The sequence below is a fragment of the Temnothorax longispinosus genome, chromosome 2 (genome assembly GCF_030848805.1).
Source record: "Temnothorax longispinosus isolate EJ_2023e chromosome 2, Tlon_JGU_v1, whole genome shotgun sequence".
Lineage (NCBI taxonomy): Eukaryota > Metazoa > Arthropoda > Insecta > Hymenoptera > Formicidae > Temnothorax > Temnothorax longispinosus.
Genome location: NC_092359.1, coordinates 9,993,293 through 10,006,639, shown reverse-complemented (window position 1 = coordinate 10,006,639; position 13,347 = coordinate 9,993,293). Strand labels below are relative to the sequence as shown.

The window sequence follows — 13,347 nt, the reverse complement described above, 5'->3', positions numbered from 1 at the left end:
ATGAAAATTAATATGGGTAAAAAAACGCTTGTACACGGTAATGCGAATTTTCGACGTATGCAGAGCAAATTTCATATTCGAAACTTCTCCGAACGCGATGTTAGTGCATGGTTCTCTATCCCGAATTCCCGTGTTCGCGTTTCCATGGCACTCCAATAATTTGGAACTGACTCTCTTTGCGGTATTCAGCTTATTGGATCTTTGATCACCATTATTTTGTCTTGCGATAAAATATGTGAGTCTAGTTTGAGGCTTATTTTGCATAAAATAGTGAAATAGCAGACATTGTTTTTTATTGTCACATAATTATGAGTGATTAATAATGTAATAGCACTTCCAAGTCATAATTAATTAAATTAATTTTGGATTAATTATTGGAAAGATATTTTTATCTATGCATATATAATGTCTATACATGAATAATTAAAATTTCGATATTATATAATATATATACACTATAGAATTCCTAATAATATATGTAAAACAAGAAGAATATTATAACAAGAATATATAAAAGAGAGTTGCTTGCTCAGCGACTTTTTTTTCAATATTTTGACGTAGAACTACGCTTTTCTCGAGGGGGGGTGAGGTAACTTCGGGTGCACGACTGCAACGTTTCCTTGCAACAAAAACATGCAACACTAATATTTCTCAAAAAGTATTAAAGAAAAATATACTTTATTATATAGTGTTTTTGAAAGCTCTCAATGTGAGCTAAATGTTTCTGCAATTTATTTTGGTGGTTTTTTATAACCGATTTTCTTAATAGGTATGGCAATGTGTTCAGAATGTTCTAATACGTCGAATATTTCTTGAAAAGTATTAAAGGAAAATATACTTTATTATAGTGTTTTTGAAAGCTCCCAATGTGAGTTAAATGCTCCTGCAATTTATTTGGGTGGCATGAAATAGGAAAGAGTGAAAAATATAATCGAATTAGTAAAAAATTAATAAAAAATAATAAAACAATGCGCAAATTAGAATTTTGCACATTGCCGCTACATGGACCTTTACCGAGGAACAAGAGTATCCCCCCAGGATCCATGAGGATTTCCCCCACGTTAAAAAAAAGATGGAAATATAGTTAAAAAAATATAGTAAAAATATGTAGTATGTTTTACTTCTCAAAAGTTTTTAAACTAAAGAAAATAAACACAAATTTGCAAATTAAAAACTTGCATATTGCTTTTACATCATTTTATTTAGCTTATAAAGTTTCCTAGAAGGAAGCCAATTCATTATATGCTAATAATTTGAGAAATTTTTTAAATGTCTTTTAGCAATTTTATTAAAATTTTATAACAATTTTATCAAAGATATATTATATTATTTTTTATTTTCACTGAGCAATAATAATAAAAGTCTCGATCGAAAGGAAAGCGATAGAAGGAAGATAAAATGGTTTGTCCAATGAACCGTTTAATGCATCAAAAAGTCGTGAGATGACAATCGAGAAACTTCGTGCAAAGTGCACCTGCGCTATCTTTTTCGTGTTTATTTTTGTTTCGAAAAACAATACCATCGGGAATCGCTTCTTGTGGAATATTTTATTTATATATTTATTTATATTTATACAATATAGAAAACAAATTTTGCAGACTAAAGTGACATGTTTTTGATTATTAAGTTAAGAGCAATTGGGTACTTATGAAGAAAAAAAGCGTTTTAACGCGTTTTACGATTAAAATTCGCGACATCCGTAGTGATAAAAATATGGGTACCATCGTGTACACGTTGCCAAGCATTATTCTCAACACAGTTGATTTTTGCAGGGATGTGTGTACGTCTTATCGCGTTTTTTTTATTGCTCGGGTGCTAAGATCGATCGTTAAACTCTTAGACAAGAAACTCTAGTCTCACGGGGTGATTTTCGATGAGTGTAACGAGTACACCTAATACTCTACATAATGGATCGTGACGGATACAGATAGCGGAAATCATGTAACGGACCTACACTTGTGTAATTTATTTGTGTGAATTTACTCGTAAAATTTTGTAGCTTATTTCAGCGAAGAAACTGTATTTAAATTGTCTAGAAGTCAAGAATTAAAAGGATTGAGGTCCACTTCGACCAAGCTCCGATTAATTTAATCGTTTATTAGTCCACTGGAAATGACCAATCGCATTTAATTGTCAATCTGCTTAATAAGTAAATGCGATTGGTCATTTCCAATGGACTAATCAACGAGTTAATCGAAGTTTGGTTGAAATGGCCCTGAATAAGCTTCTTTATATCAAGATATTATTTTCTAACAAATCCTTTAAAAAGCTAATAAAGAACGTGCATTTTACATTGTGTTTTTCGTTAATTGAACGAAAGAATCCATTATTTTCCATTTTATGTGTTAATTATTTTTAGCTTTTCAGTTTCTTAATGACTCATTTATTTTCAGAATAATATAAATATGATTTCAGACAATTATAAATTTTGTTAAAATTCTGGCAAGAGAGAATTAACGTAGAAAATTGATCTTAAAATGATTTTTAACATAATATTTACACCTCACACTCTTAAGAGAAACAGTTCAACCGTAAGTTATATGAAAATGTATACAATGCTCTACGGTGTCCATTTTGAGGCGGAAAACACGAGGGATATGATCATTCTTCGACAACGGGCACTTAATCAAGGCCGCTTCGAGTCGGACAAGGGTGGGTGAAAGGCGGAACGAGCCCAGGAGCTTAGTCTAGGTGGCAGACTCGCAGGGGGTTGCCGGACCGAGCGAGACCTTAATTTCCTGTAGCACTACGGTTTATCTCTTCCGCGATTTATCGACTCCCTCGAAAGTTCCACGTTTGCGATCCGGGGAAATTCTCGTCGAATGCTAGTTTGGGTTTCTTGCATGGTTGCTGTTGCGTCGCCGACCGATCGATCAGTCGATGTTAGGTCGAGAACTTCAGGGCGGTCTTTTTTTTTCAATATGTTGTTTGCCGTAAACGTTTATTTGATTGTTATGATCTTTTGAGGTATTTCGACTAAAATTTGATACACAACGTACAAGCACGCTAAAATTGTCAGCGGAGATATTTCCGTTGTCTAGCGAAGCGTTACGCGCGCGCGCGCGCGCGCGGACGAGCTTTTAAATATATTATTGGCTTTGCAACTCGTAGTTGCAATGGAAATGCGATTATGCAACTTGCCTTGATATTTAATTAATCGCACCAATGAAGCCATTTACGAGGAAAAACTGTTCGCCGTAATGACTGCTGGAAAATGTAAATTTGTGATGCAATTGGACGTTCACTCATGCTGTATATACAATAGCGGTTAAATCCGTTTAGAGTAATTATGTTGCGGACTTTTTCGTGATTGAGAATTAGTCTCTTTTAATGTTGCTTTCACACGCGATTATTTACTTCGGTTATTATCGACACTTTAGTTCCGTTAACGCAAAATATTTTATTCGAAAATTTAAACTTTAGATTTATCAGGGAATGCGCTCTTGAAATTTGACGCAAGTTTTAGGACACGCCTCGTACATTCAGTATTTGCCTATTCTTGGCTCTTGACGAATATTGAGGTAAATCGAAGTCGGCCACTTACGAACGGACACTCCCTACTAATTTCCGGCAGCAAATATCCTAGTTCCGGTTCTGCGTTCTCCCCTTTTTCGCTAGCTCTTTTCTATCTGATTTGAGCCACTTTCGGAGGATGGAGATATTTGCCATGCACTGACGCCGATACTCACGTTTCCTAAGGGATATAAGTTTTATTGCTATAGCTAATTTGTGATTAATTCATCAAGATGGATTATCAATTTATGAATTGATCAATGATCAAAGATACATTAATTAATTTAATGCCGCTTTTGTTGTGAAATATAATTATATTTGCTTGAAATTATTTTTACTTCTATCTTTTATTCTAGTAAAGTAATTAATCATCTTAATATAATTTTCATATTATTTAGATATGATAATAGAGCTTTTTAATACAATAAAAGGCAAAATACTGGTAAACTTTTTTTTTTATATTAAGTGAATATATTCAAGCAATAAGAAAGGCATAGTTACGCAAGAAAACTCCAACAAAACTGTAGTCTTTAATATTGTAATTACGTCTCTGCAGAACTAGTTATGTATATAATTTAGGTATTGCTACCTTTGAACAAGGTTGCTAATATACTATCATAATTATTGTTTGCTTGATTACATTGCAGATACGTGACTGGCTTACGGTCGAAGAAGAGATGTTACGACAACAATCTGTGGTCGTCGGCGATGTCGATGAAATCTTGCATCTTCTGGACAAACAGAAGGTAAATTACTTAATAAAAATAATTTGTCATATTCAACAAATTTTCTCCTAATTAAAGATCGGTCACGTCATTAGTTTCTATAAGTATTTTTTTGATTAGAGTAATGTCGAACCTAGTTTCTAGAGTAAAAGTAATTTTGTAACTTGCGAATATATACAGATGAATAATTAATTAAAATTTGTACATTAATGTTTAACACAGTTAATAATGATACACGTTTAGTGCGAGTTTTTTAAACAAAATATAACAGGAATATTTATTTGTATATATTAAAAAACGACAATAAGCATGATATAATAACTTAATTGTTATATGAAAAAAAAACGGGATGTGACGTTATTCAGTTCTATTATTACATGCGCATTTTATTGAAGCCGTGCTAGATATTAAGATTTTAATGAGCTAGATTGTTAAAACATTGCCAAGTTTATCAAAATTCGCCGAGGTAAGCTGTAAAGCTGACTAACAATGCTTTCAAGTTGCCTAACTCGTGCTTGCGCAGCATTATTAAAAGCTCGCCTGACGCCTTTTCTTTTTTTTTCTTCTATCTTTTTATCTTTATGTTAATAACAAGGCTGTTAAAGTCGTACGCTGTTGTAACAGCCACGAAATTAAATATTAAAAAGCTTCTTAAATATACGCTGCTTTGTTGTTTCCATTTTCAAGAAATTTGCACTTTGTTTAAGAAATTTTATTTTGCGTTTAATTATATCAGTTGCTGATCTTCTCAAACAGATATTGTGAAATTCATGTTTATATTAATGTGGTTTTTCGTCGTCGTTTCGTATGAATGAGCAAACGGTAAAAGCGGCAGAGAAAGCTAAAAGCTCCAACGTCGGTAACCTCGCGTTCTGTCACAGCCGTGCAGTCGATATTTCAACCCCCGAGGTTTGATTCAAGTGCCTGTGCTGCGGGGGTAAAATGCTCCCCCATCATTTTCATACAGTCAGTTCAGCGTAATACCGTGAGTGGAAAAGTTATCGCCGGACGATGATAGGAAAGGCGTGACTGCTTGACTGCGAGAAAGAGCGAAGTCGCTCTGCGAAGTCGGGTGCGTAAAACTTCCGTGATACGAAGGTAGGGATGTTTAGGTGATTGACCGGGAAAACCCTGACATTGGCATTGGCATTAAGGGCCCGACGAACATTGCCACGCCTTCCTTTGTGCGTCGACGTCGTGCTGCGCGTTATTCCGCCATGGTTGTTAATTGCATTGGCCTTAATGGATCGATATCCAGAATCGTCGCGAGCGACACGAAATTGCTGCTTTGTGGGCAACGTAGGATATATAAATTACAGAAAAATTTATCTTATTTATCTTATTGTGTGACATCATATTTTTTAAAATTTCTATACGCCGAGACTCATCCATTTTATTGTATGTTAATTTTTAGCGCAGTATTTTGCGATGTCCTTGTGCAACCTTGCATAAATGCACATGTTAAATGAATATCGAGTAAATCGATATTTTATAGTAAGAATAATTAGACGTAACGTAATCGGATTTTACCATAGATTGACATTTCGTGTTACACTTTAACACGCATAGGAAGTGCATTTAATATCATGTATTAAATTTATAAAATGCTGATTCTTCTTTAGATTATTCATTATATTTAATTTATTCTGAATTCTATTTATATTTGAATTGAGCATAACGATGTTAGAAAATATCTCGAGAGATATTCGTATTACAAAATAATTACGAAGTTGCATTTGCAATAATGAACTTCTTATAATTTTGTTATTTTATCGTATATAGCTACATGCTTTGATAATTATAGGAAAGTCTAAATCTAAATCTATCTTCGGTCCGTTCAAGTAAATCGTAAAAACGGTACTATATAATACGTGTCTGTAGATTTCTGCAGCAAAAACTTGCGCACTATGTTTATATGTTCGAAATGTTTCTATGTTCTTTATACTCCCCGAATCTGGTCTTCTTTCCCTATCTTCCTCTCGCGCGATAGTGTTCTTCCGTGAAAAACTCTACCACGGAAATAACACGAACGTTTACTGTAAATTTTCTTGGAGCGAGGCACGAGAGTACATTATTGCATGCCCCTTTATTCCCCTTGTGCTATTCTACATTATATCCTGGAAACTTACAACGTCAGCTTCAAGGAACTGGTATTTTTCGAGTCGCATTCTTTCGCGCGCGGATGCAACTGTTCTATTATCCATTTTTTTCAAGTTCTCGTTCTAATTTTAATACTCTGCCACTTTTAATTCGCGTTTATTTTATTTTATTTTATTTTATTCTCAAGGCGTAATCATGTTCCTTGTCCATTTTTTATAATTTTAAGTTTTTGCTATAACATCTATGTAGCTTTAAAGGTGCGCGAGTAAACGATAGGGAAATGACATAAATCATTAGCTTCAATATGCATTTCTTATCGGAAAAATATAACCTCCCGCACGTGGGAGGTTTGTTCGTTAATGTGAAAGCTTCAGAAAAAATCGGCGTGATAAGGTTTCCTTTCGGAACAGGAATTCTTCTCCATTCGAACGGAAGCGGAGTCATTTTTTTCTTCGCGGCGCGCGCCAGGCGGTTGTGAATAGGACAAATGGCGCACTTGATTGATCAACGTTATTGTATTCTGACAAATGACAAATCATACAGTCTTCTTTCGGTTTACACCTCAGAACGGGGATTCGGAATTTTTGGGGATGCGTTTTGAAGGGTGACTGAAAACAATAAGTTTGTTACGCTGCACTGGCGTTGCTATTGATTTCCGATTGTGAGGAAGCCGAGGGAGGAGATATTTTTGCGCGCAGAAGGCATAGAGAGCGAAGACAGAGATCTTACCGAAAATATATTGGATTTTCTATGTACGTTGTTAGAGCCGTTTAGGATCATATTGTTCTCTTTACGAAAATCGTTCTGTACTAATTGTAAGTAAATTCAGGAACTAATTATACGTTCGAGAAGACTTCACTGTTTCACACACAACTGGGATATTTAACGTCTCACACTCCAAATCTCATTACAATTATACTCGACGTAATTGTCACATTGGATTTTATCTCTCTCTCTCTCTCTCTCTCTCTCTCTCTCTCTTTCCTTCTCTTCTTCTCTTCCTCCTCTCCCTTTCCTCTCCCCGCCTCCTCTCTCACTTTCTCCTTTCTCTCGCCTCGTCCCTCTTTCTCTTACTCTCCATGAGCTTACTTAAGCTTGCTCCTCTGTTACCGTTACACAAGTCATTGTCATCACCTGCTACGTAACAGAATTCATCCGACAAAGCCCCAATTAGAAATCCGGGATGCATTAGATGCATGTTAGCATGAAACGTGCTTTTAATCACTTATGAGGTATTTCCACTTTAAGCAATTAAGATTTTTTTATAAATTAGTAATTAGAATAATAAATAGCGTAATTAATAAATAAGGATGTGGGTTAAGAAATGTGACACGTATATTGATTGATTTATTATAAATATTAATTACTTTTGTTCACTCAGAAACTTTCGGTAATAATAACTTACATTCAGAATTGCTTGACATTTTTCAGTTTAAGTTTTCGAAACAATTATTTCCACATTTACGAAATAAATAACAGCAAAATATGAGTGAAATATCTATTTTGTTTTTTATTGACTGAGCACCGATTAAAAGAATGTACCCCTACTCTCAAAGAAATTTTGGATGTAATATCTACAGAGGAAAGTTTATGAATAATTTTAATATACCTATACATATATTGCATTTAAATCGTGTATCGACATACTATTATTGTTACTTGTAGCTCCATTATCGAGCTTATTGAGTTTTGATTATTTAAATAACTGGATTAATAGGCTATAATACGATTACCTATTACAAACTATTATTAACACATTATCTTGTCACTTATGTCTTTTTGAAAGCAATCTTATGAGTAATTTAAAGAACATTGAAAATTCACGTGTTATTTTAACTGAAACTCTTCTCATACATTTCTTGCCGTTTTAAATCACGTCATTTAACACGGTTGGACGTACTAACTTTTAATTTAATACGATTCAACATGTTAATTTAACACGCAACAAAACATGTAAAACGAGCCACATGCAAATGTGTCATTTTTAGACGTTTATAGATTTACAGTGAGAAATCTCGTAATCACACTACCGCACACAAATAATATCTATACTATTTGCGAACTGCTCTCTTGCTTATTGTGTCCTGCGGCATATATGTTGCCATCGTACGCGTTATCGTTTAAGCTACACGAACGTCTTCATCTTTCGGACGACGTCCTTCACACCGGGTGCAATAAACGTCCTCGCTATTATTTCCTCCGTTTCCACCGTCCGGCTTTGTTGCTGGCGTTTATAACTCCGACGCACCATCTCATCGCGGCTCTTCCGGTCCGGACCCAAAGGATTTCAGGGTTGTACTCCTTATACCGTGCCGTGGAGGACTTACCGAGTAATAATGCCAGGGAGTCGCGCGCGCCTGTAGTTATGAAGAACCTTCCACGATCTCGCAATTTCCCGGTTATGCCGGTATCCGGTGAATAGCCGTCCTCATTCCATAACGCGTGTGTGAGCTTACAGCTTGTATATACAGATATACGTGTCGCCGGCGTGGCGACGTGCGGAGTGTCGCAGATTTTCTACGCGAAAATTGAAATTCATCGTTTTCTCATCGCTCCTGTCGGTGTACTATGTACCTTCGGGCGAAATCACGATCCATCTTCACGTAGTTTCACGGTCAGGCATCGTCAGTAACATTATTGGATTCAATCGAGACGGTAAAGTTGACAAAATACTGCTGAAACTGTTTCCTTTTCTGCCAATTTCACAAACATTTTAGCTATTTGATGCGTTATGTAGCGTAGTATAACTTCTGAAATGTAATAACAATTTTGCGACCAATATTTATGAGATTATAAAGAACGTTACTGTCATTGAAAGACTGATTCTTTTATAAGGAATTCATAGCCCATTTGTTAAGAATAGAAAAGTAGAAAAAAAAAGAAGATTACTTCTCTATTTTTATAATTCCAAAGTTAGAGTTATACATTAATTCATGAATTCTTAGATAGCAACATAGTAATTCTCAGATCTTTTGATGATGCAATATATTTTAATTCAATTCAAGTTTAATGTAGATAATTAAAGAATGTTTTATATTTTATTTATACACTTAAAGAAGAATTTTACGGTTCATTTATCCCTTATTTGATTTTGAGAAATTTTATACTTTAATTAGACTTCAAGATAGCAAAAAGTACAATATTTAATTATACCAAGTTTTGACGAAGTTTGTTTCCGCGCCACTAGATACTATAATTATTTCCGTAATTTATATCGTCAGACCGATAACTTTTATAAGTAAGTTTATACTTTAAGCAAAATTGAACTATGATGTAATAAAGTTGCATTGAACTTCATTTTAAGAGATATGATCTTTCTAAAAATATAATAAAATATAGTAAATTTTTTTATTTTTTGGAGAAAATACCAGGGATATCACATGTTATTACAATATTTATACAAAAATATTTGTAAATGTAAACAAAAAATTTAATTTAGCATTGTAATTAAAAACAAAACAATTTTTAATCGAGGAAGTACCTATACTTATAATATATTATCAAAAACAGATAATATCACTTTTTAATATTTTTTATTAGAAATTGATAGTATTACTTTTGCATAAAATATTCTTGAAATTATAAAGTTTCTGATTTAAAGTACTCGTGACATACTCCGTAATATTTAATTACTGCATTTTCCGCTGTGGAAATTTTTTCAATTAGTGGAATTCCAGACTTTATAGAAGATGTTTCGAGCAGCATAGAAAGTTTATAGTGTACGATGTGACTATATATAGCAGTTACGTAAAACAGCTTGTTAAAGCGGTAAAGAAACGCTTAAAAGAAAAATCGCTTAACAGAAATATCCCGTTTATACGTACCTACTTATAATCGTGTGGGTATAAATAATTTTAATAAGTTTCCTAAGCGTATTGTATTGTCTGCTGCAACTATACATTTAACAAAGTTTTTTTTTTATATATATATATTACGTTAATTTTTTAATGTGATTTAATGAACTCTCATGGAGCAAAATTTTATTTTATTTGTGTTGCATTTAAATTAAATTTTATGTTGATAAATGTTATATAAAAATAGTGTTAAACTTGTGACACATGTCTACAACACTCACTAGCTATAAAATAAATAATTATAATTATTTAACAATTATGGTCAATAATTTTATAATTATTTTAAATATTACAGTATATATATTTACTAATTATATTCATTAAACTGTTACTTTAATTAATTATGTTTATGACAAAATTTTATTAAAAGTATTAGCTTTAATTTTATATCTCGAATTGCTCGCGCGATGCTTGTTATTGCGTGATATTTTCGTGTAAAGTACTTAAATAGTTTATACACACTATATATACGTGCATTTTATATATACATGTAATATATACTTTTCTAATTCTAGAATAACAATCATGAGGTTTTTTTCTGGCTATTTTAAGCTTCCCTTTTTTCAAACAATTTTCACCTTTTTCATAGTCTCATCACGATGCGATTCGGTCCTTTATAGCTTAGAGAGGAAGAAAGGTTTGCTGTTGCTTTTATGCCATTCGTGCAGTCAGTCGTCGTGTACTTCAGTTAATGGCAAATGCGTTTGTGACGTACACCGTACGTCTTCATATACGTCGGGGTTACTTCCATGTTACACGCGTATTTCGGACCACCTCGTCATATATCTTTGCCAAAAAAGCAATATGTAAAACAATAACTTCCATGGTTTAATACTTGCTATTTTGTTTTTACTTGCTGTAATACGAATGTCAGCTGTTCAATATATATATGAAGAGAAGATTATTTTATTTAAAAAGAGAAAATTTTATTTGAAACCTATACATTACATATTTGAACCTATTGATATTAATGTTTAATTATATAAAATAGAATGCATATATTCCTACGTGTAGAATTATTTCGCGAGGAAGTCATGAAAATAATTAATTAAAATAATAATCTAATGACTGATGAGAGAGTAATTGATGAGTATATAATATATAAAAGTATTGTAATGTAGACGTATGTATATTTATGTTGTTTGCTGTATAAAAATAATTAGAAATTTGGGAACATGCCAACACTTATCATGGTAGTACTATTTTATTAATAATATTATTAGCATATTTGAAATTTTATCAAGTATTGATTGAAGTTTTTCCGCTCTTTTTGCGTGTGTATATTATTTTTTTTTATTTTTTTTTTTATCATCTTTTGCATCTTTCATTGGTATGTCCGCAGGCGATGAAAAATGCAATCATGAAATTCGACGACGACACGGTGTAGCGTGGGGAAATATGTAGTACCTAGTTGATAAACATATCTGTGCAAGTTGCCGAGTTTTTCTCGTGAAATTTTTAATATTATTTGGGCAAACATGCGACTTGCATGAGAGCGCTTGACCATCGTTCGAATTCACACGACATTTTGTGGATGAATATCTTTCCAATTTTATTTTAGCTAAATTTAAATTTAATTTCTTGCAAGTGCTGCGATGATATTTACAAGAATATCTCAAAAATGATCTTTAGGGTTCTTAAAAGCGTAATGTAACGCTAAAAATCTAACTAGAGATTTGATTAATTAAATGCAACAAAATCAAATAAATTTTTATTTCGTGCTATGTTTAAATTTGTACAATATTTTCAATATTTCGACACAAAGAGAAAGGGAGAGAGAGAAAGAAAGAGAGGGAAGAGAGGGGGAGAGGAAAGTAATACCGCTAAATTTTAACAGCCCAAAATATGTGTGTGCTAATAGCTAATAGTAACAGAGTAATTATCACGACAATATACGACGATGTACAACTAAATTTGTTACATATAATATTAGAGCTTAAATATTACCTAGTAATGTGTTTTTAATCTCCAAGATAGTCAAGAGGTCTTTTTGCGCCTCTGCTGTTAAAAGTTAAAACGGTGGGGTATTTTGCGTGTGCGCAATACGCATCTTCCTTGTCGATCCCTGTTCCATCGGATTAGGTGTAATGGCAGCGACGGGTTGGAACACACGTTCTGTATTAAAGGTTTAATCCCAAAATTACGCGATTTCTATATCTAAGTATTACAATTTTATTTAAAAACGGTGCGATTGTCATAATTTGCATTTTATGTAAGATGTAAGAACTGAATAAAAATTAGACAATTAATATACCAAACTGATATATTTAGCTTGTATATATATTTTATATTAATTTCATTTTTAGATATACAAGATCGGTATTTTTCAACGAATTAAATTATTTGAATTGTTGTACGCGAATTTAGAACAGAACATTTGCTTATCTATCTTTTTAGCATTTTTTTTTATTATTATAATCGATGGAAAATATTTTAACTTTAATATTTTTTACACAAAACGAAAATTTTTGTATTACACATTACATATTGAATAACAACAAGAGAATTGGTATGGGTTTTATATAATCGGGACAGGTCAATCCGCGTTTGCTTTAAATTTCGTACGGCTCGCAGCATTCGCTCAGCGGCACCCTCCACCACACGAATTTTGCACCCTATGGGCTCCGTATCCCATAGGATAGAGGATAGATATATACCGTTCCCTAGCTACCAAGGGTACCCATGAAGCAGCGTCAGATGCTGAATTCAGTTCGACTACGCGCTTTCATTGAGGTACACGCGTTCGGAAATCAAGCAGTGACGTCGTGATTGTTTATTAATCATTACCGACATGATCATCGACTGATTGCAATGTACACGCATTTTTCGCTGTAAGCTGCCGGTTGCACTTTTTATATTCGAGCGCGGAAAACGATTTTCAGTGTCAACGCCAGCTCTCGACGCACGATGTGTTTGCGCACATGGCTATTTAGCCGGTGTACAGAGGATGATAAATATTTGCCTTGTTAACGAATGGAAAGCTGATTATTCGAAAATCTCAAATTCCGTATTTGTAGATTCTCGCGAGATATCGTTGATGCTCTTCACTGGAATTATGCATTATGGTCGCTTCTGCCAAATTTGTCTGGTGAATTGAACGATTATTTTCTGTGACCGACTATTGATTCACAACTGCCTAGTAAAATTAGACGAGT

General features: G+C 33.4%; 1 protein-coding gene across 4 annotated transcripts in view; it reads left to right on the top strand.

The window, feature by feature from the left end:
• LOC139808211 (dystrophin, isoforms A/C/F/G/H) overlaps positions 1-13,347 on the top strand; it is a 472,682-nt gene that overhangs the window by 114,405 nt on the left and 344,930 nt on the right. For all 4 annotated transcript variants that reach the window (XM_071769944.1, XM_071769943.1, XM_071769945.1 and 1 more), the window contains exon 36: positions 4,161-4,259. In XM_071769944.1, the coding sequence (XP_071626045.1) occupies positions 4,161-4,259 (99 nt within the window). The remainder of the gene's footprint in view (positions 1-4,160; positions 4,260-13,347) is intronic.